The sequence below is a fragment of the Lissotriton helveticus genome, chromosome 3_2, assembly GCF_964261635.1.
Source record: "Lissotriton helveticus chromosome 3_2, aLisHel1.1, whole genome shotgun sequence".
Lineage (NCBI taxonomy): Eukaryota > Metazoa > Chordata > Amphibia > Caudata > Salamandridae > Lissotriton > Lissotriton helveticus.
In genome coordinates this window covers 47,432,480-47,456,469 of record NC_136062.1, presented here as the reverse complement: position 1 = coordinate 47,456,469, position 23,990 = coordinate 47,432,480, and the positions used below count along the sequence as shown (strand labels likewise).

The window sequence follows — 23,990 nt, the reverse complement described above, 5'->3', positions numbered from 1 at the left end:
TGCCAGAGCTGCAGAACTTTTCATATGTCTAGAAATTGCAAAAGTCAAACCACAGCTTTCTTGGATGAGGTTCTTTTTGAGGGGTAGAGATTTTTCATCCTGGTCCTTCCAACCCTCGGGGGCAATGAGAGTATTTATTTATATGGACTCTCGCTGACACCTGATAAAACAGTAAATGTTTTGGTGTGCATCTGAGGTTAGTTGGGGACCAGCCAAGATCAGTAATACGTGGCTGGTGCTAAATTGCACCAAGTGCTATTTAACACAATATCAGATGACATGACAAGGTATTTTTTTCCTTCATTTTTATGACGTGACCATTGTTGATTGCTGCAGCAACCAAAATCAGAACACCATTTCTTAAAAAATGTTTTGCTTCAGCCCTGGTTTTAATTTTTATCATCTGTGAAGTGCATTTCCCATCCATAACTTACATTGGTCGTCTATTCATTTAAAGTACTTGAATGAAAGACCTAGAGGTTGCCCATTACCAAATAGTTCCCTCTTGCGGAGTTTCACATTCCACTCTCACTTTACCATGCACCACTTCCAGGTAAATCAAGAAAGTGTGGCAGGGTTTGGTTGTCGATATAACAAGCATTGGCTAAGCCAATAGGACTTGCCCATGCAAGAGCTATTGGCTTAATCAATATGTTGTAGCCATGTTGTACACCAGCATGGCTGCTGTTCAGCATGGCTAAATGCTAGTGGTGTAATGGAGAGTGGTGTAAAGTGGAGTGTTGTAAAGTGGAGCAGAGTGGAGTGGAGTGGAGTGGCGTGGAGTGGCGTGGAGTGGCGTGGAGGGAGTAGAGTGTCATAGGCTGGGCGGCAGTACAGGGGATTTGAGTTGAGTACAGAATCAGAGTAGAGTCATAGAATGGAGTTACATACAGTTTTGCGGAGTGGTGTAGAGGGTGTTGCGTAGAGGGGAGAAGAGTGTTCTAGAGTTTTTTGCATAGAGTGGAGAAGAGTGCTGTAGACTAGAGTGACATAGAACACAGTAGACTGTGATAGAGTGAAGTGGCATAGAGTGGAGGAGAGTGGAGGAGAGTGGAATTGCATAAAGTGCTGTAGAGTCAAGTGATGTAGAATAGAATGGAGCAGCTAAGAGTGTCAAGGAGTGGAGTGGCATAGAGTGGAGTGGCGTAGAGTGGAGTAGTGTGTTGTACAGAGTGGAGTAAAGTAGCATGGAGTGGCATAGATGGAATTGTGTAGAACATCATAGAGTGAAGTAGTAGTGTAGAATGGCGTAGAGTCTAGTAGAGTGTTGTAGAGTAGAGAGGTATAGAGTGGAGTATCGTAGAGTATAGTGTCATAGAGTGGAGTGTCGTAGACTGGAGTAGAGTGGCCTAGAGTGAAGTGGCATAAAGTATAGTGGTGCAAAGTGGATTGGCATAGAGTACATTTGTTTTGAGTAAAGTGGTGTAGAGTGCAGTGACGCAGATTATAGTGGCATACAGTACAGTGGTGCAGAGTTGAGTGCAGTGGCATAGACTGCAGTGGCGCAGAGTGGTTGTTTCAGAGTAGAGTGAAGTGGCGCAAAGTGGAGAGATGTAGGGTAGAGTGGAGCGGTGGAGCGTATAGTGGAGTAGAGTGCACTGGCCCAGAATAGAATGGAGTGGCCTGGAGTGATGCAGAGTACAGTGGCGTAGACTGTAGTGGCATGAAGTGCAGTGTCATAGAGCACAGGAGAGTGGCGTAGAGTTTTGCTTTGCAAAGTGGAATGCAGTGGCATAGAGTGCCTTGGCACAGAGTGCAGTGACATAGAGCTCAATGGTGTAGAGTGGTATAGAGTGGCATAACATGCAGTGGCATAGAGTGCAGTGATGTACAGTAGAGTGATGTTGAATTCAGTGGTGAAGAGTACAGTTGCGCAGACTAGAGTGGTGCAGAGAGCAGTGGCGTAGAGACTGTAATGCACAGTAGAATGCAGTGGCGTAGAGTGTACTGACTTACAGCAGTGTTGCAGAGTAGTATGACGTAGAGTGCAGTAGTGCAGAGTAGTTGGCATACTGTGCAGTGGCTTAGAGTGCTTGGGTTTTGAGTAAAGTGGTGTTTCGTGCATTGGCGTAGAGTGCAGTTGTTTAGACTAGAGTGGTGTAGAGTGCAGTGGTCTAGAGTAGAGTGGTGTAGAGTGGCACAGCATAGAGTGCAGTGGCACAGAGTGGAGTGGTGCAGAGTGGAGTGACGCAGATTAGACTGGAATAGCGTGGTGATGAGTGCTGTGGCGTAGAGTTGATTGTTTCAGAGACGAGTGACCTTGTGCACAGTAGAGTACAGTGGCGTAGAGTGGTGTAGAGTGCAGAGTAGATGGGAGTAGCGTAGAGTGGACTGGCATAGAGTGCACTGGCATAGAGTGAAGTGGTACAGGGTAGAGTGCGTTGCCAGTGAAGAGGCAGATAGAGTTTAACCCCTCCCCTGCTGGTGATGGAACCACTCCGTCATCAGCTGCGGTCGCGCTGTGCTGATGACGGAGTGGTTCCGTCACGGCCCGCTCGGCGCGCCTGCGCGGCGCGAATTCCGCGCCTGCGCTGGACGTTTCATTGAGCGGGCGGGGCCGTGACGGAACCGCTCCGTCATGAGCACAGCTCAACCGGGGCTGGTGACGGAGCGGTTCCGTCACCAGCATGTGGCCGCCGCACGGCCGCCCCGCCCCCTTAGCACTGCGGCGGAATAGCCGCCGCAGTGAAGGGGTTAAGGCTCTCTGCATTGCGTTCAAAGCCACTCATGGTAGAGGCCCAGCTTTTTTTAAACATTACCTGCAGCCATTTGTCCCGGCCCACCAGCTTCGCTCAGCATGCCATCATAATTTGGTAGTTCACAGGTTTAAAAAGTGTTCCTGGGGTGGCAGGGGTTTTCTGGTCAGCACAACCAGACTTTGGAATTCAGTACCTTTATGGCTTAAGGAAGAAACACACCTGTTGCCAATTAGGGAGGCATTAAAGACATGGCTTTTAAACCTTTGAGACTGCCTTTGTTGGTCCTGTACTTTCTGTGTTGAGGCAGCACCATGATACCCTTGGGCGAATATTTTGCGCTCTATAAATTTCCTTTCATTTCAGTAGTGTGCATTGGCATAGAGTGCACTGTTGCCGAGTAGAGTAGCATTGAGTGGAGTGGCACAGAGTGGTGTGGTGTAGAGTGCAGAGGCAAAGAGTGCAGTAGAGAGGCATAGAGTGAAGTGGCATGGAATGGTGCAGAGTAGAGTGCAGTGACACTGTGTGGAGTGGAGTGGTGTAGAGTAGAGTGCAGTGGCAAAGAGTGGTGTATGCATGGTGTGGTAGCACACTGCCATTACAGACAACACATCTTCAATTAAAATGACCATTACATTTGCACAGACATACAGTTTTACGGATACGAATATACAGCACACATACGATAATGTGTGGAAATAGCATCAACCGGTGTATTGATTTGTTTTGATCATATTAAAATATTTGTTTCTACCACACTTCAGAATCATCAAAAAATGTGCTTCATGCATGATGTCTTTCTGAAATATCTGAACAGATCATTTACAAACATTTTAATTTTGCAGTGTGCTAGAAAAAAATAACTTTGTACAGCCCTCCTCAAGCAGACCCTCCAGTAGGTAGCATGATTTCATTTTAAGCCTGTCAATTTGTAGTCAGAGAAAGAAAAGTAAACACCAAGGTGCCTGGAAGACAGAGCCCGACAACTGACCTCTGTCTTTTATTGCACAATAAATGTAAAAAGATAAGAAAAAGATTAAAGACCTGTGTACAGAATTCCAGTACTGGTGTATGAATACAGTACATAGGGTTTGAGCAATGGAAGGGATGAAATGAAGATGGACAGCCAACAAAAAGAGCCAGTAAATAGAAAGCAATCAAATTTGAGTTACAAAGCCAGTGGTAAGCAATAGGCTAAATGCATTCCCATTCAAACTTTCCGAATGACCTCAAGATGTCGTTAGCAAATGAGACAGCTGTGCTGTCTGGTAGGCTTTGACCTAAAAATGGCTGCCGGTGCATAGCATTGGTCACGTCAGGCACGGCTGCGAAGCTGTATTCACAATTGTCTTTGAATCTGTTTCCACAGCAGAGACAGAAACGCAGCAACTTTTCTGACAGAGTGGAAAAAACGCCTGCTCCCCTCGGCATGTTATCGAATAGTTAATCCTGTCCAGACGCAAGGTGATGGCGATGTATTTCGTGCCCCACCCTCTTAAAACAAAAGCTGGAGAAACTGAACGCCATCACAACAAACTAGAGCTCAGATATCTCCGGAGAGCAGACAGCTATCAAACGAGGGATCCTTCCCAAGAGAAACGTTTCTAAGGAAAAATGGGCCAAAAAAACAAAAAATAGAAAATCACTAGGCACCCTGCTGCAGAATCTCTTACTTCATTTTTGCCTTCCTTTCTTTTCTTTTAAAAACGCTCATAATTATAAACCTAGGAATCTAGGCTGCACAAGAGTTAAGTACATGACTCCACCTTTTAACTTTCTAATGCTTCCTTCCAAAAACCAGACATCCAGACAATAAAAGAATTTATACAGCTGGACATATTGGAACCAAAGCCAAAAGCCGTGTAAGGGTTTTCTATCGTGAGGCATGTTCTGAAACAAGTAAGCAACATCTGCGTGGGTTCGGTGATGTGAACCGAGAGCAGATTTTACAGCAGATTTATACCCAGATGAAATGCAGGCCGTGGCATTTTACCAGTTTCAGGAGATACATTGTACAAGCTGGACGGTCACTGTTTCAATTTAAGAATGGAAAATGAGAGACTGTAATAGTCATCAAAACTACTTTCACAAATGATGTGCCTTTTTAAACTGTTTGACATAAAATCCATTCCCACAGAACGAGCTCTTAAGCAGCACTAGGTGATCCAATGAGGGAGTTGTTGGCAGTCAGAAATTCATTATATTGTTGGCTGCTCTTCAAGACCCAAGTCACGAATTTACTTCCATGAGCAGCATCAGTGAATCATGAAGTAATGCCTCTGATGCGACTTTTCCATCCACCCTACTTGTATTGGAGAAAGAGTTAGGACAGGCTATCTAGGCCAAAGTAACTCCTTCAGGGTCAACCCATTCCTAGCCTCAAGCACCCCAGGGGGAAGGGTGGGCCATGCTTACCTTGACAGGCTCCTGTTCGTATATTTGGAATGAAGCCGCGGCGACACGGGTGGGGCTGGGCGGGACACATTTCGCAGGGGTGGCCCCAGGCTCTTCCAACGGTGGCACAACAAAGGGTTTTGGTGCAAACAATTCCAGTGAGTTGACCTTGGCACATTTGATTGCTTACCACAGTAAAGCATGGTCCAGTTCTGTAATCTGAATGTAGACAAAAAGAAAGAGGTTCCTGTTAGGTTTAAATAGCACATTAATAGATAACATTTTACTTCTCTTAAAGCTTTCTTATCTTTCACAAGACAAATGACACATTGGGCACCATCTCAGAGGGGCAAGTAGCATTAGAGTCATATTAGGGTACATAAATGGGCCTCACATGACTTAAAGCTCCCTGGATATGTTAGACTGTGTAGGATGTGGTTATGACAGTAGACATGTATACCTCCAACAACCTTGCTCCCCATCAGGATGGGACATGCCCAGTACAGGTATGCCACATAGACTGCCAAAATCAGTCCTGTGATCCACAAATGAAATAAAGAACCAGAAATGTCATTCTGTTGGTTTTGTAACACCACCAGAAAAAAGAAAACCAGTGTTGTATTATGTTTTCTGTGGCTTGACATGCTTGACGTCAAAAAGGGTGTGTCAGTGACATATGTGATGTGACCCCCGCGGACCCAACGGCCTACAGTGGATTGTAGTGCACATTCACCCTGCTCTCCAGTTTTGTATAAAGAGCAACCAGTAGGAAGAACCTGTCGCTTTAGGACAGCGTTTGACCGATGCAGCGTTATCACACCTAAAAGAACAGCTTCCATTACAGTAGTAGCAGAACATCAAGCCATCATTCCCCCATGTTTGATCCCAGAAATGTGGCAGACAAAGGTGAAGTGGGCCATTGTCCCTCTATCATGTGCAATTCCTGTCATTTTATTATGGCTGCAATGAGTTCAACATTAAATACCAGTTTCCCATCACAACTCAATTTACTGATACAATTTTCAACATAAGTAGAACATAACATCAGACACTGAAGTTGAATATGTGACAATTGGAGCATATAGGCAACCTATGAGTGGCCAACATAGCAGTAACCAGTGCTCTACCACTATAGAGGTGACTTTGACCCTAATGGCAATGGCCTCCACCACCCAAGCACAGACTGGCCAACCTATTGAGAGATATCTGCCTGTCTGACAGCCACACCAGCAGCGGTAACCCTCACATCATTGCAGGTTTTGAGACAGGATGACTTGTTTAAAGTGCCCGCTCTACAAAATGTATTATTTAGAGAAAACAAACTCCCATAATGTGAGCATGTTTTCTCTAAACAAAAAAAGTAATTTCCCTGTTATGTGCAGAGAAAAAGAAGTGAAGGTCGCTTTGCCCTTAAAAAGGTAGGATGGCTGTCATTGTGGCCTGACGGCTCTTTTGCAGATGGGTCACCAGGTCAGAGGTTTACATTGGTGGAGCCAGCAGCGGCACAGTCACACAGTCACTTTACCCAGAATGCTTCACTTGCCATAAACAGAACAGTAAAACCGCATGTTTAGTGGTGCAGCAGCACTGCTGATATACAGCAGTGCACCTGCACACCAAGCTCTGAATGAGGGCATACTGGTGAAGAGTGAGATACAGGCAATATTAGTATTTGTGTAAAATGGGATAATCCTGGTACAATTTCAGCATAATTACAAAACTAGAAACAATTAGTGAACAACAAAATGTACTGGACATCCCAGAAATAAAAATTACCAATGGTAGAGCAAGCATGTGTAGGAAAAGGTGCAAATGGTAGAGAGCAGAACCAAAGTTGGTGACTATACTTGAAATATTGTAATTAACCCAGGTCTTATGGGGCGGGTTACACAGTTCGCATGGACTTTATTCGTATTAGAGACGATGTGGACAGCTGGTGACTAGGCATCGTCATACCATTGCAACAGATACACTTAAATGTCTGATACCATTAGATGAACCACACACAATCCCCCTCATCTAAAATAATCTTAATTGTGGTGTTTGACAGGCCTAAACACCATTCTCATTTTGTCATCTGAGCCTTAAAACGTGAGAAATAGAGTAAAGAGCAACACAGACAGGTGTAAACTACTCCAGTCCCATAAAGTAGACTAGTCAAGCAACAACCAAAATCCAGCAAATATGCAGAGGGACGTTACTCTGCTGTTAAAGCGATTACAAATACAATGATACTGAATTTCTATGGTTAGGCAGCATTGTAAGGAAACTACACTGCCTTCTCTCAACTGCACTCAATTCTCTCCCATCCTGCAACCTGATGAGGCGCCAAAATACATTAGACCATTAAACAACTGCACCTGTCAAAGGAAGGACAGCTGCGATTGTTTAAGTTTACAATGTAGAGACTTAAACAGATTCATTACTCACTATGCACGAAAATATTACGAATATTTCCATGGACTCTGGAACACAGAGGTGTCACTTTGTGCATTATCAAGTTCATAAACACATCTGGTGGTTGGGACCCTTATAGTTTAATGAGCCGCTGCATGTCGAAAAACAAAATTCTGATCACTGTGTGCGGACAAGCATTTCAATCGGACCAGACTCTTCACTTTACCTCGAGGCTTGAGGATATTTAAAAAAAGTATTAAATCTCCATTTGGAATGCTGAATAGGTGGTGTTAGACCTGACATCATTGCCGTGAGTCTCCCTTCCATTTTTGACGGAATGCCTCCTCTGTTTTGATATGTTTTTTTCTGGATTTATGCTTTGGGCACTGTGCCACTGCTAATCAGTGCCACAGAGCAATTGCTCCCTATGTTAAATTGATGTACTGATTGGTTATTCCGCAATTGGGTTATTTGATTTACTGTCAGCCCCTAGTCAGTGCACCATGTGTGCCCAGGGCGTGTAGATCAAATACTGCTGGTTGGCTTGCAGCACTGGTTGTGCCACCCACAGAAGCAGTTTGTAAAGTATGTCTCAGGCCTGCATTGCAAGGCCTGTGTGCAGTCTAGCACTGCCATGTCGACTTGGCCAAGTCCACCCACTTGCCAGTCCCTAAACCTTCACTTTGCTTCATATCAGACACCCCTATGGTAGGCCCAAGGGCAGGGTGCATTGTAAGTATCAGGTAGGACATGCTCTGATGTGTGTAGTATGTTCTAATGGTGAATTACAGCAATTTTCGTTTTTCACTATTAAAGGCTACCTGTTCTCATAGGCCAGAATGGGCAGTTAAGAGTGTTACATTCTTACAATCCTAACTGACTCAGGGAACATGGTAGAAATTCAAATTTAGTATGCCTGAACTCAGAATAATAAAATACATCTTTTAGTAAAGTTTATTTTAATATCATGTGTTTGCAAATACCACTTTTAGAAAGCAGGTATTTGCTTGCCTAACCATTTAAGCCCGCCTCTGCTGAGTTGTGTATTCCTTGTCTGGGTTTGTGTGTGACAGGGCTAGAGAAATTCCAGGAGACAGTCTGGGACAGCCCAGTGGTGAATAGGGAGATTTACATCCAGAAGGGAGGGAGGAGTGCACCTGGGACCTGAATAGGGCTGGGCCTTCCCTCTACAATGCTGGCTCCACCCCCTGTGGCTTGTCTGATGTCTCTGCCCTGCACAGTGAAAGGAGAAGAGGAATCATGTCAAAAAAGTGCTCAGGAACTGGTTTGAACTAGGCAGAGACCTCTCTGCCTTCAGAGAACAAAGGATTTTGGGGCATAAATATTGGGACCCTGTCCCACAGACTTTAGATCACTTCTGGAACAAGAAACCTGCCAAGGAGAAGAACCTAGGAAGCAGCAGGAGTTGGACTGCCCCTCTGCAGTGTGCTGTTTGCTGGGTTGGCCTGCAGTGGTTGCTTCTTTGCCAAGGCAAAGGAGAAAGAACTTTGTAAGGACTTTCATCTACAGAATATTCTCCAAGGGCTTGAACTGTGCTTGCCTCCTACTGAAGTCTCAGGGCCAAAAGACTTCACCTCCAGCTCCCTCCTGAATTTCCTTGCTGGGAATTCTGACTCCAGTCACTTGCGTGCCGCTGGGAGCTGGAAGCGCGACGCATCGAGAAGAAGCGTGTCGCCGCCACAGCTGAAATCATCACAACGCTGGAGAAGCGAGCCTTCGCCGCATCTCCCTGGAAGCGCGTGTTCATCGAAGCTGCCTGCTGTCGCATCGCCGGAGAAGCGTAACGCCATCGAGAGAGTCACCATCGCATCGCCGGAGAAGCGCGTCGCAGGGCCTGTCGAGGCTGCCAGGGTGTCATCACATCATCATCGCATCGCCGCATCAAGGGCACCATCTTCTCGCATCGCAACTGGATCACCGCACCGTCATCGCATTGCATCAAGGCGCCATCTTGCGCACCGCAACAGGCCCGCATGCCGAGAATCTACGCATCACCTCCGCGCCGGTAAGGCTCACGACGAGTCCCTTCTCTGCGCAAGCATTGAGGAAGGATGCAACCGTTCCCCCGGGTCACAAAACCGACGCATCTACCCTTCTGCGAGTATTTCTGTCCACTATGCGTTACGCATCCAGGTACTTTGTTGAGAACTTTGTCGCACCTACCATCAACTTGAACTAAGAGACTTTAATCATCTTTTAAGTAATCTTAAGTGTAGTATTGTGGATTTTTGTTGTTTGTGGTCTTGTGTTAAATCTATATAAAGAATACTTATTTTTATAAAACCTGTGTTGTGTCCATCTGTAGTGTTATCACTGTATTACTGTGTATATTCACAAATGCTTAACACACTGCCAAGCTACCAAGGGGGTGAGCAGGGGTTATTAAGGAGGGTAATCCCCTTATCCTGACTTAGAAGTGAGGGTCCCTATTTGGACAAAGGTGAATACCATTGCCAACTAGAGACCCTCAGATTTAACAGGTGGCTATATTGTCTTACTCTCTGATAGTCAGGATTGGTGACCACCAAATTTGAAGATCTTGGCTTTCTTTCCTAGCTTTGGCAATTAACCAAAAAGGACGGGATTCTGGGTAAATGGCTTAAGCTCCCCATGCCACAATCTGCAAATATTTGTAATGCATTTGTGTCATGGAAATATGTAAAATCTTACCTTACACACCCAATCTGCAATTTATTGCAAATGTATTGTTTAGGCAATTGTATTCATTCCCATTGACGTACAGCTTTCCAATGCTACCTGCTAAGCTTGTGCTCCATAGATATCAATGCATAAAAAATATCTGCCTACTAAATTTGGAGACCACTTTGGCTAGTTGTTTCGACCCTTTTATTAATGTGTTCTAAGTTGTTGGGCTGTCTGTTTTGCTTGGAAAATATCAAACCTGAAAGAGGTCTAATCGTCATTGTTGGCTTCTATTCTGGACTTCATGCTCGCCATTAAAGTTTTTAGGCTCTTATTTCAACACAAAAGATGCCCTGGATGTTTTCTCAGGAGTTTTTTTTTAAATAATGTAACCTCTCGAATCTTGAGCTAATTTTTAGTGCAACCTTCTTTAACCCCAGTGCAGGTAAATTACTAGCAAAATACTTTAAGACCAGATATATAAAGAACATGTGTATAGGGTGGTGCACTTAACTGTAGAGTCACCAACGTACGGTTGTTCCTAACTATTATGAAAAGGTTTCTACTGTAGCTGGGGAATCAGACAGATGGCTGAAAACAGTTAACCAGGCTCAAAACAACTCCGAAGTATGATCAGGATTATTCACTTGAAGGAGCATGAGGCTCTTGGCGAGAAAGACATAGCCAACATTGTCAATCTCTTATGACTAAATCCAGCAAAGATAATTTAATAGATTCTGGAATCTCATTGCTCATCTGGATGTAACTTTCAAAGGTTTTGCAAGGAGTCAGGGTTTAACAGCAGGGAATTCACTCACAAAGGTCGGAAGAAAGTGATTAATGCCCAAACACATCTGGTGGACCCTCAACAGCACCCACTGTGTGTTGTGCATTGGCCATGCCAGGTTACCAACCTCCTGCCTTAACAAAGGTCAGTGCTGATGAATTCCTGACTCTCTATTTTGCTACTAGTTTATCCAGTTGACAGTGGGTAAATCAAATATGTGCTCGTTAATAAAACTAATCATATTGGTCATATTGCAAATTGTAATACTGGACCTTACTAGGTGTGTCCTATGATAGGAGCATTATTTGTAAACTATATTCATGAAAGTTTTCATATTAATAATAATGCTTAAAGAAACTGATCCCATAAGAGAATGCCGGGTTAGGTCGGTCCTGTTGTCATCATAATCGTATTCAAATTAAAATAACCCCTTACAATGATGTGCCATTTATTTAAAGTTTCTAATATCATGTATGTGCTCCAGTAATTCGGTTTGACCAAATCCTTATCTTTGGATGGAGACCTGTACATTAGAAATGTTCACTACTGCTCTTTGGCTCAAATACCTGTTCGTACCTAAAGGCTCCCATTCAAATCACAGATCAAACCAGTGGCTGATCGTGATGAATGTTTTAAAAGTCCTATTTGTAATAACGCAGAAATGTTGAATTCACTGTGTTGTTCAGGGCTGGCCTCTATTGAGGAGTTTCTGAAAATCACTTGGATTGGCCACTGGGCTATCCTCTTTTTCATTTCTGAGCACATCTCATTAACTTCATCTCAGAGGCAGAAAAAGTACTAAGAGGATCTTGGAACTCTTTCTCTTGTAGTCCTTTACAACAACGTTTTTTCAACAAGGGTAACTATTCTTTAGATATTGAGAAACATCTAACCTCCAATCAAAATCTGTATCAGCACCAAGACAGCTTGTTTCTCTTAACGAACAACAATATAAGTATAACAAACAATTAGCTCTGAGGCTTATATCGCAATTAGTAGAAACAATCCCTGAAGAGCTTTTGGAACACAAATATACTCATCCAAAGCTCTCAAGCGATAATAAATCTTTAACAATACATTCATCACTATAATTCCCTTAGCTGAAAAAGACAGCTATGTACAAAACATGCAAATGCAAACTGCACCCTCCTCTCCACTCACACAGTTTCTCCTTTCTGCTCACATCCCATGAAGCTCTCATCCCTGTCAGCAACTGGTGCCAATAGTTCTGAAGCAAAAAGCCTCCTTCCTTCCTCAGGGTTAATGGATGTGTGGGTTCATGATGGACTCACTTGTGGTTCTCTTACTTTTGCTCTTGCGTGGTAACAGCTGATGCAGATCAGAATCTGTGGGTGTTCCAAGAACATGGACATTCTAATACATTGATTGCTGTCTCTTAACCCACATGTTGTTCAGCTTGTAGGAACTTTTTTTTCTAGTAAAAATTTGCTTAGAAACTCTTTCTCACTTAGCAGTCTCTCTGTAATCTGCCTACTTGTATCTAGATTGAACTGTGCAAATGCAAATATCTGTTGTCTGTATTGTTACTTGACAAACGTTAGTAGAATGCGCTGCAATATGGTTGGGTATATCACCTCTATTAGGACATATTTGCTTGCTGAGAGATGCCAGTGGAAAAAGCTACACCATTCAAAGTGCTATGCATTGTTCCCCAGGCCGTACATCATACAGACGCTTCATTCTAGTATAGTAAAATAATCTTGTACAAGCAGCCCGCACATGTGCCAGGCGCATTAGGAGTAGTGCCCTCTATCCTGCATTTTTGGATTGAAGAAGATATTTTTGTCTGTAGGTAGACCTAATGTATCTAATACAAAAAACACACAGCGTTGGCTTTGGGTCTCCCTCTTGCTCATTATTGGCTAGCTTTGTCTTTCTCAGCTGTCTGCTTTGATTAAGTGACTTTCATCCCTGTAGTTGTTTTTGTCCCTCCAAAGAGCTTTTTAGTCTCACCGTGTTCTGAGTGAATTAGTTGTAACCTTCCACTGCTTACTTGAGGGGATTATTTATTTTATATGCTAATGAGCACTACTATCCTCTATTGTATCTTCCTCTCATTGCATTCTCTTTAGACTCCTTCACCCCGCATTCTCTCTCTTTTTTTTTACCCTTTTTTACCCACCCTGTTCCCTATTGTACAGCAGTTGCAAAATATGTCCAGACTGTATGCTTCGCACTTCATTTTAACTCCCCATCTGCATTCTCATTTTTGCTCTTATTACTCCTCCCTCAATGACACTGTGTTTCTTTTTTAATTACTCTTTTAAAAAGAACTTTGCATTTGCAATGTGCTCCCGGCCCACCAAGTCCCTTTTTTATTTTAATTTACATGTGTAACATGGCTGTCCCCCAGGTTTGAACAGTAAATTAACAAGCATTAAAAATGCAATAGGTCTCGCCTTTTATTAAGTTAAAGCCACTAGTATATGTAGTAGACCTTTGTACTTCCTTTCATTCCTATGTGATTCTTAGAGTTTATCCATTTGTATCTCTTCCTTGAGTGACTTTACAACTTGTACATTTGCAATTTTTTCTATGTGTATCTCTTCCCTGTGTGACTTTACAACTTGTGCATTTGCAAATTTTTTTCCTGTTTGTATCTTCTATGTAACTCACGTAATCCTAAATCCTCATGTATGGCAACTGGTTCTTTTGTAAAGCGCTCTGACACCTTCAGGTAATGTTCGCTATAGAAAATCGCATTAAATAAATAAACTGGAGATTCGTTTGAGCAGAAACTAGACTTCTATTTTACCATGCCATTAACCAACACACTGGCAAACCCGGACATAAATCTCGTATCTTGTGCTGCCGCGCAGGCCACACACCTCGACGGAGATCAATGGCGGCCACTGCTCGCGTTTGATCGGTTTGTGGTGGGAGCTCTCGCCCACCTGCTTTCATCTCTCCCAAGAAACCTGCAGGTGCGTAACGGCAGCGGGGGCCGCCGTGCTCCCCCCACGGCGCCGCCTGACAACGACGCATTCAGCTCCCCCGCCTCACACGCACCAGAGAACTGCAAATAGCACGTTGAGGTCTGTAGGTGTCTCCCGCTCATGGGGGCCACAAACATGGGGCAGCCCACCTACACATAGACACATGCCCGCGGCGCACCACCCACCGAGGTGGAAGGAAGACCTCCATCTTGTGGCAGGGGCAGCCACGAGTGATGTTTACAAAGTCGTGTGCAAACAGCCAAGCACTGTTAGGAGGGACGGCTCGAGAGGATGTCAGTTGGACAGTTATAGATGGTTTCTAATGACTCTCTTGCAGAGTTGCCACCTAGAGAGCGGCCGTCAGAGCTCCGTGTTTGCAGTCCTGGATGCTACAGGAGCACAAGAAACAGGTCAGAGAGTGGCTTATCAAATAAACGAGTACAAAGTAAAATCCATCAATCGCAGAAGAACCATCATGTGAAATATGCATAGCTCTGATACAATAACAGAAAAACAAACCTGAGGTCTGGGGGAATAAATTGTGTGTATTGTGAGATAATCAGGTTGAACATGTGACTGCCTATTTGGTAGGTTAAAGAAAAAAAAGCAGGCGCTGCCCGGGTGAGGAGCGAAGAAGCCCCTCCCGCCCGGCGTCGACGAGTCTTCCGTTTCTAGGCAACGGCCCCACCGGCACCAATCCCAGCGCGGCTCCTCGTCTGACGTCAGAGGAGCTGCGCTCTGGATTTCTGAGGCTCACGAGGTTCCCGGGCTGCGGCGGTGTTTACGGGGAGGCAACTTTGAATTTCCCTACAATGCCGCTGTGGGAGGCGGCGGTGATTTCAAACAGCGCTCCTTCTGGCACAGAGCTCCACAGTGCCTTCCCATGCGTAAGGGGAGAGGAGCCCGGTGAGTGGGGTTGAGGGTGGGGGTGTAGGCGCGTGTGTCTGTTTGAGTGTGTCTGTGCGTGCGTGCGTGTGTCTGTTTAAGGGGGGGTGCGTGTGTGTATGCAGCGTGTGTCTGTTTAAGGGGGGGTGCGTGTGTGTATGCAGTGTGTGTATGTGCGCATGCGTGAGAGTGGCTTTGTTTGCGAATGGGAATATGAGGCACGGCGACGTGCGCGCTCCCGAGGTTAAATCTCGGCCAGGAAAAGCGCGTGGAACTCTGCTGTCCACATTCCCCCAAAAGTAACTACATAAGTTGTCTCGCCCTAGACAGCAAAGCTTCGCTTTGCTTTCGTCTAGGCGAGACCTAAAAATGGCCACCATGGGCCTAATTACAAGTAAAGGTGCTATTTATCGCACCTGGTGAATAATGATACCCTGTGGTTTGTTATTTACGGGGTGTGATAAATAGCACCTATTACCAGTTATTGGGGAATAACATGCAGATTTTAGTTTTTAACACATCAAAATCCACATTGTATGGTAAATGCAGTGCACATTTCCTCTGTTACATTTCTGCAGCATTTACCAGTCGAAATGTGATGAAGCTTGAGGTATTTAAGGCATCCGATAATTAACAGATACATTAAATAACTCGTAAATCTGACCCATACTTTTGAATCATTTTGATACATGCATTTTTGTGCCAATGACAGCAAGCATTGGCAAGCCTATAGCTTAGCCATTTAAAAACAAGACCTGTTGGCTTGCCAATGGGTGTTTCTATCTGGCTCATCGACGGATTTAACTTTCCCTGTCCCACTAATGCAATAACCCCTCAGAAGGAAATTAAAAAGTTGTCCCTTTAAAATATAAAGGACAGACATCATGCATAACACCCTTTATTTGCTAGGAAGCTCTTTGTGTTATGTGCTTTAAGTAAAGTTGTGCATAACAAACAATACATTATGTGACAAAGGAATAGCCAGGTCTATAAACCAAATAGTCTGTATACCAAAGTCAAATGCAAAATAGAGAACATAAAACATTAAGGGCCAGATGTATGAAACTATTTTGAGTTCACAAACGGTGCGAATCGCAAAATTGGTCCAGATGCAAATGTAAAATGGCCTTTCCTTATGAAAGGCTTTGTATTCGCAATTTAGGTAATATTCGCAAATTAGGTAATCACAATTTTTTGCGATTACCTAAATTGTGAATGCAAATAGGGAATTGCAATTTGCGAATCCCTAATGCACTTGTAAGAAGCTTTTCATAAATGCGAACTGTGCATTTAGGAAGCGCTATTAGTTTTAAGTTGATAGTAACCATGACTAAACGCTGAAAAATGCACAAAACTGCATTTTTCAAAGTGCCATGTAGCACCGTGGTGCCGCTGAGAGTCGCCCTTTTGGGAGTCGGCGCTCTAGTTCTTTGGCATTTAAACGCGCATTGCGCTGAGTGGAGCGCCTTAGGGGTTCTCCACTTGCCGCTTCGCTCTTCTTCCTTGCTGCCTATTTGCCTATTTTGCATAATCTTTCAGCCCGCATACCCGCATTTTAATTTTTTTTAAAAACTGATGTGTTATGTTTCACTATGTTCCCTATTGCTTGCATTGAAGTCGCCGGTTGGTGTGTGTAGGCTCAGACCACTTCCTGGCTACCCGTGGTGCCGCTGAGAGACGTGGCACCACGGCTGGCTAATAATGGTAGCTTCCCTAACCAGCTGGCCAAGGACCCTCCCATTCTGGCAGCTATGATTAATGCTAGCTCGCTTAGGAAACATTATGCCGACGTATTTGACGTCCTGGAGGACAAGTCGTTAGATATGTTGTTCCTGACTGAGACCTGGCGTGATCCTACTTCAGATCGTATTGTCTCTTTCGCCATTCAAGTGGTCTTTTAAAATCTCTAGAGCCGACCGCCCGGAGGGTAGAGGTGGCGGTGTGGCCATTATTCATAAAAACAAATGGGATCTTTGATTGGGGTACACCACTGATTGGGGAGGCTGCGAGGTGCTTGATTTCAGCATCCGCTTCTCAGCTCATTTTACCCTGGGAGGCTCCTTGATCTATATGCCACCTGGCACGGCGGGATCGTTTCTTCAGTCCTGTGGGGAAGGTATTGTCTCCAGGGCAGGAAGATATTCCCACTACATGGTTTTGGGCGATCTCAATATCCACCTAGCTTAAGCAAAGACCAAGGAGGCGAATGACCTGTTTGACATATTACATCTGGCGCAACTTGATCAGCACATCAGCCTTCCCACTCATCAGGCTGGCCATATACTGGACCAGATTTGTACAAAGTTCCCTATTGCTCTAAGGGATCCTTGCTGTGTCCTGGTCAGATCATTTCATATCCTACTTTTCTTGGGAAGTATCTAATGCAGAGACATTGGTGCGCTCCTACCGGAAGCCAGCTTTTGGGAAAATTGACCCTCTTGAATTCAAGCTGGCCTTGGAATCCTCTAGGCCCATTCTGTCGGAGGAGCTTGAGTGCCTGTCGGTGTTTTCTGGCTGGGTGTCTCGGGCAGTTAACACAGTGGCCTCCCAGTGACCCGTCACGCTGGCTAAGGAATCTCACTCTAAACCCTGGTTTAATTCGGCCCTTAAAGCTGTAAAGCATGATTGTAAGATTCTTGAGCGGGCTTGGTGCAGGAGCGGTTACTACCCAGCAGCAGGAAGCTCAGAGACATGCACAAAATATATTATGAAGCAATCATTATGGCTTAAGGGCAATTCTATGCAGCCCGCCTTGAATTCCAAAGAAATTCTTGCCATTGTTCAGAGATTGGCGTCTCCGTTGGCCCAAGCGAGTGTGACTCCATCTTCACCTGCCTGGTGTAACACTCTATCTTGCTTCTGAAGGGATAAGATTCAGACTATCCAGGTGGCATTCCCACCCTGCGACGGCAGTAGTGGGGGATCTCTGGTGGTGCAACCTGCTGCTTCCGCCCATTCACTGTCGGTATTCAGACCGGTTGACCCTTTGGAATCTCTCAAAATTCTCAAGGGGCTTAAGTCTGGTTCGCCCTCGGACCCCTGTTTGGCCAGACTCCTGGCAGCAGTCAATAAACAGCTTTCAGAGTTTGTGGAAAGAGAGGCACTCCTGCACCCAGCTAAATCAGGATTTCGAGCTTCTCATAGCACTGAGTCTGTTTTAGTGGAGGTTTAGGAGGCCATTCCGGTGTTGATGCTGGCGGGAGAGCAGCATTCATTTTGCTGGATCTCTCGGCAGCGTTCGACAAGGTCCCAAAAGCACTTCTTCTGGCACGATTGGCAGGGATCGGTGTGTCAGGGCCCGTCTGCGGTTGGCTTAGGTCTTTCCTGGAGGAGCAGACTGAGCAGATTTGGCTCCCTCCATCCTCCTCCTCCCCTCAGTCAGTAACTACTGGAGTTCCGCAGGGATCCTCCCTTAGCCCTCTCCTTTTTAATATCTATGTCACTCCATTGATATATCTGTCAGAGGAGCTTGGGGGCAAGGTGATGGTCTATGTGGACGAAACCCAGCTGCTCTTTACCTGGAACAAAGTAACAGACTCTGTTTCAGTGGTGCAACACTGCCTAGATTCTATTTTTAAATGGCTGACGGATGCACATCTCAAGTGTAATGAACAGAAGTCTGAGAGCCTGTTATTTGTAAAGTTCCCTCCCAATTTCCGAGAGCAGCTGTGGCCGCCTAACTTTCCACTGTCGTCCACTTCAGGGAAGCCCGTTAAAATCTTGGGAGTATGGTCTCTCTTTCTCGACACATATCAAGAAACTGGTTGGTTGCTGCTTCGGCCTTCTCAAAACTCTCAGAATTTTTTTTCTACTTCTACCTCAGGTGGCGAGGGAAACAGTTACGTGTGCACTGATTCTGTCGCGGCTGGATTACGCCAATGCCCTTTATGCTGGTATTCCTGGCTACCTGTTGAAAAGGCTACAGGTGGTTCTGAATAAAGACGGCTGGAATGCCAGAAACCGGTCCTCGGAAGCTTGTTTCCGGTCCAGGGAAGACATAGCTTGGCAGTTCGGGCTGGACTGTTCCCATGAGGCACAGGGTCAGACTGATTTGCATATAGCCATGTCTGAACTGGGGTGGCAGAGTGGGCTAAAGAACGGTGATGGATTAAACCCAGATCTTTTGACTGGGTGTGAGTGTTAGATTGATTCAGATGCTCCGTCCATCACCACCCCCTTTTGTACCGCTCTTGGCCGCCATAAGTGTGGCAGGGTATGCTCAGACGTGAGTCCCTTGCTCACTTTGCCACTGGATTCAAGCAAGCCGGGCTGAAGACGGCTGGAATGCCAGAAACCGGTCCTCGGAAGCTTGTTTCCGGTCCAGGGAAGACATAGCTTGGCAGTTCGGGCTGGACTAATCCCATGAGGCACAGTGTCAGACTGATTTGCATATAGCCATGTCTGAACTGGGGTGGCAGAGTTGGCTAAAGAACGGTGATGGATTAAACCCAGATCTTTTGACTGGGTGTGAGTGTTTGATTGATTCAGATGCTCCGTCCATCAACACCCCCTTTTGAACTACTCATGTGAGTAAGTACAACCGTTTTCAAATTAAAATATATGCCTATTTGTACAAAATGTATGTAGGCATTATGTAAGCACTACTAAAAAATCTAAGTAGGCATTACATATGCATTGTAAAAAAAAACTGAAATCCTTGATATTTCATTTATTACCGTTCCGCTTCCAAGTACACGATCCCTTGCTACATGCATTGTATTATTCATTAATTGATGCACTTCACTTTAAATCCAACATACATATATAAGCAATATATTTCACTAGACGATTTTTACACCAACCCATGGAGCCAAAGACTCTCAGCAACATGGGTATAAACACACATTCTTTAACATATGTTAAATTATTGTCCCCTTATCCTATTGTGATTGATTAACCCACTGACACTTTGTGCAGTTCCATGTTGAAGATTCACAGTTTATTTGAAGCAGTGATTCAAAAAGCATAAAGGGAATATGCATCATTCCCAGTCACCAGTGCATACCTTACAAATTGATAGTGTTTAAATCTGGAATGAAGACATAGTTTTTTTTATTAATTATTAAAACCTAATACAAAATATACTGTTCCGTTAACCAGGATGACTAATCAATTAGATCATTGTTACTATGGAAATTGGTGGGTAGTGATATGTCTCCCTCGAAACAATAAATAGAACAAGTTAACAAAAAATCCTGTTTGAAATCCATGTCCCAAAGTGAAACATTTTCAATAATAGATTAGGTGGTAGTGAATGACAGTTTTACATGTTTGATGATGAATATGGAATTTGATTCCCAATTTGGAAACCCAGGAACGCTTTACTAACTGCATGATGTATAGTAGTGTCTGTGGTTGCAATAGTTCTATGCACCTGAGCCTGTCCAAGGGCAAAGAAGTCTGCACTGTGTGTTCCTGAAAATATTCACTTATGCAGGATGCTGATAATATCATTTTCAAAATGTGACAAATATTCAAAATTCTCAAAAATGCTCAGCTGTTACACTGATATCTGAATTTGTTTTAATTTAGCTAAGTTTTTGTAATTTTGTATGAGATGTTTCAGATGGACACCACCTGTAGCATAACGTAGTTCCAAGGTTTCCATCAATCTTAGGCTCACAGAGTGTGATAATCTGATCATACCACTCTGTTTTATTATGCAGAGTTTTAACTGTTTTGGCAGTTGCTAAAGCTATGGACCTCCAGGAGGACATTTTTCAACAATGTATAGTACAAAACAATTACGTGAAACAGTAAACTCTTCAAACTCAAAATAGAATCCGGGTTTAATTGGTTAATGTAATATAGTCAAATGATACAGGAAACATCTTACACTAATTAAAATGTAGCTCATCTTAGATTTTAGTCTACGTTAATACTATCAATCTCCCCAAAGGCAAACATTAAGGATGCTCATTAATTTTCTTACACTATTTTGTTAAACAGAAAATATTCAAAAAAATAGTAAAGTATTTTTAATCAATTCATGAACTATATTCTCCACTAACTCTGGAAGGTTCAGCGGGGAGGTCATCTGGAACTCATCCATTTAATGTGGTTACCCACAAGATTCAACTTTTTTTTTACAGATATATGATCTCTACGCTTTGCATACTGTTTACTATCATGCCTGACCTCAAGATGGCATTTAGCACTGCTATCGAGTGCATATTATGCCAACAGCAATTCTTAGCTTCCCAGTAACTCCGGGATGGGTGCTGCCAATTTGTCCATGACGATTTCCCCCGGTTGGAAACTTTGATCATGGTACATCCCACGGAGCCGTAATTTACATGGCCCATTCCTGATGGAATTTTCTATAGTCCTTTGGTGATGCCCCCTGGGCAGATACCAAAACTGTTGGTACTTACCTCGGTGCACAAGCAAACATGGTCGATGCCCGGTGGAGCTGTCATAATCAGCTATAGAGGAGTCTGGCCCTAGTTTCACCCCCTCGACCGTCACCTACACAGCCGGACGTCTGACATTGTTTTCCTTGTTTTATCATTGTGCTTCCTTCCCTCCTCCTCCCTCCATGATTCTTTGATTTAATTGATGTAACTATGTAACCTGTAACTCGTAGATTCTCATGTAAAGCGCTCTGATACCTACGGGTCTAGCCAGTGCTATATAACATTTTTCAAATAAAAATGTAAATAAAAACAAAACATATTCAGTTATTGAAATCCTGGCATTACTATGTCAAGAGACGTTCAGCAAGGCATCAGAACGAAACCACTTTGTATGTTAGGACTAATACATTTGTCAAGATTTAAAACTTCTGTGCTTTATTTGCCATTTTTACAGCATAATAGTATAAGACAGACAAGTAATAAATGCAATTATTAAGATTTTTTGATGCATCATAGATAATCCTTCAAGAAATTTTGACAAAAAAGCCCTTACAATGAGTGGCTTTTAAGAACCTGAATGGTAGGATCATCAGAGGTTTTAACCATTCAATTGTAAAACCAGTGAATCATGTTGTAAACACATCTTCACTGAAGCTATACAGCAGTCAATTGGTAGCTTTAGTTCCAATCTTGGACAACCTAGAAGGCCCATACAGACAATACAAAGTTTACATTCTTTATGGGAGTTGTTAGTTTCTGCTTTCTACACCACTTAAAAGTAATATATCCTTATTTTGCATGCCTTTTCATTCACTAAAATCTGATATTCAAACGAAAAGTACTACAAAACACGACGTTACAAAATATATTAAACAAAATCAACCAATTCTATATAACAGAAATCGATTTAAGCAACCATGTCAGATTTTGCATTTTCCTTTTTAAGTAACTAGTCATAAGTCTCTTTAGCTCACCAAGTACTGAGGTGTAGTATGTAACACTTCTAATACACCAGATACATTGAGACAAACAGAACCTTGATTAGTAGTAAGCTTAGAATTATTTCAAGGTGCCATACGATTCGTCTCCAATGTATTTGCATCAAGCTTAATTTTATTAAAAATAGAAAGACTTGAATTATCATAACGTTGAACGTTTAGATCACAGATATTAGCTGTTGTTCTACCTTTTACAGTTGTAGTTGACAGTGTCATGCTCTAAGTGAGTATAGTGTGATGGTATAACACTAGTATGTTGCTACTCATGGTCATCCTTCACTTTGTAAATGTAAATGTAATTGATACTTGTATAGCGCACTACTCACCCGCAAGGGTCTCAAGGCGCTTGTACGAATACCGCTGTGGAACCCATCCTGGCTTTCCCTGTGAGGTGTCCACTCCTGGGCACCCCCAAGGTGGAGGCCAGGCATCCTTAGCGTTGTGGAGATTAAGCAAGCTATTGCCCAGAGTTGCAGAGTGGGACTCCATGATTGGAATAGGCACCGAGGCGAGAATTATCAGGTCCATGGAATTTTGAGCCCAAGACCCGCCGAGGCGGGGAATTGAACCCTGGTCCCGGGCTAGACCTCTGCATCAGGGTCTGCCGCTCTAACCATTGAGCCACACTTTGAGATAAATGCATGATAAGTTGCCATGTAATTTACCAGTGTTCTGCAATTATCAATGGAAACCAGGAGTTCCATTACTTTAATTCTCACTGAGAGGCATATAACACATAGATAACCATGACACAGTAACCCCACTCCTTTAGGCACCCTCTTTCTATCATACAAGACAAATCTGTGTTTATATCTCACGGACCAGTGCAAACATGTTTCTGAAAGGAGACATGGTACTATTTTCACTGGTATGCATCAGGTAAAAGATTTCAAATATAATTTGCACTCTAAGCACCAGCCACTGAAATCAATAGAGAGCCTGGGAGGAATGGACTCTTGAGAAGATGGAAACCAGAGGCAATTAGCAGCAGCTGCCATCGGTCTAAGAACCTTGCTAAGAACTACACAGTACTTGGAGTAGCACAATTAAAGCCAGCAATCAGCGTCACTGCATTCTCTTGAAACATTTTGTTTGAGTGACACTGGTGTAATATCTTTCACTGTTCTGCTCTAGAAAAAAACTGAGAAGAACCGTTTAGCTTTTGTTGCCAAATACCTAAAGGTCAAGGAGTGCAATGAACAAAAATAGATTAATAACTTTAAGTTAGTATACTGGGCAAACCAACTCAACATTAAATGTAATTTCTTTTCATAGTCTGGCTTGACACCGCATGTGCCTCCAGACAATTATGCAGCATCACGATAGAGGGGCTTTGGCTCTGCAAACATGCTGGGAGTCAGGAGTACATTTTTTGATTGGGCAGACGTTGTGTGCTTCCACGAAAACAGTGCTTTACCCACTTGTAATTGTGATTATTGTGTTTATCCAGCTGCCTGAGGTTGAACTTTCAGGGGCACACACATTGTATGGTAATGCTATTTAAATTGTCTTAAGATAATTAGATAATTTATGGTGTTTGTCTTTCTAAGGCAGTTGCACAGATGGGAGAAGGGCAGTCATTAACCTACATGGACTTTTGAGTCTGGCTCTCCAACACAATTGTTGCCTGACCTTTTAACCTACTCCAATATTATTCTAAAGTCCTTTGCTTCCACACAAATACATATTCATTCCATGTTTTTAACTGTAATGCTTCACATTACCATTCAACATCCCTCTAATGCCAAACCTATTGCCAATGCTTGTTTAATATCTGCAGCACAATATTACCATCTTTTCTTTAGCGTTCTCCAGGATACAGTATGTTTATTTTTCTATTTCCTACTGATGTTTCC

At 43.6% G+C, this 23,990-nt stretch overlaps 1 protein-coding gene across 2 annotated transcripts in view; it reads right to left on the bottom strand.

Moving 5' to 3' along the window:
• The window catches only part of FBN1 (fibrillin 1), a 713,526-nt gene that overhangs the window by 335,654 nt on the left and 353,882 nt on the right, over positions 1–23,990 (bottom strand). For both annotated transcript variants that reach the window (XM_078684805.1, XM_078684806.1), the window contains exon 6: positions 5,112–5,309. In XM_078684805.1, coding sequence (XP_078540931.1) covers positions 5,112–5,309 — 198 coding nt within the window. The remainder of the gene's footprint in view (positions 1–5,111; positions 5,310–23,990) is intronic.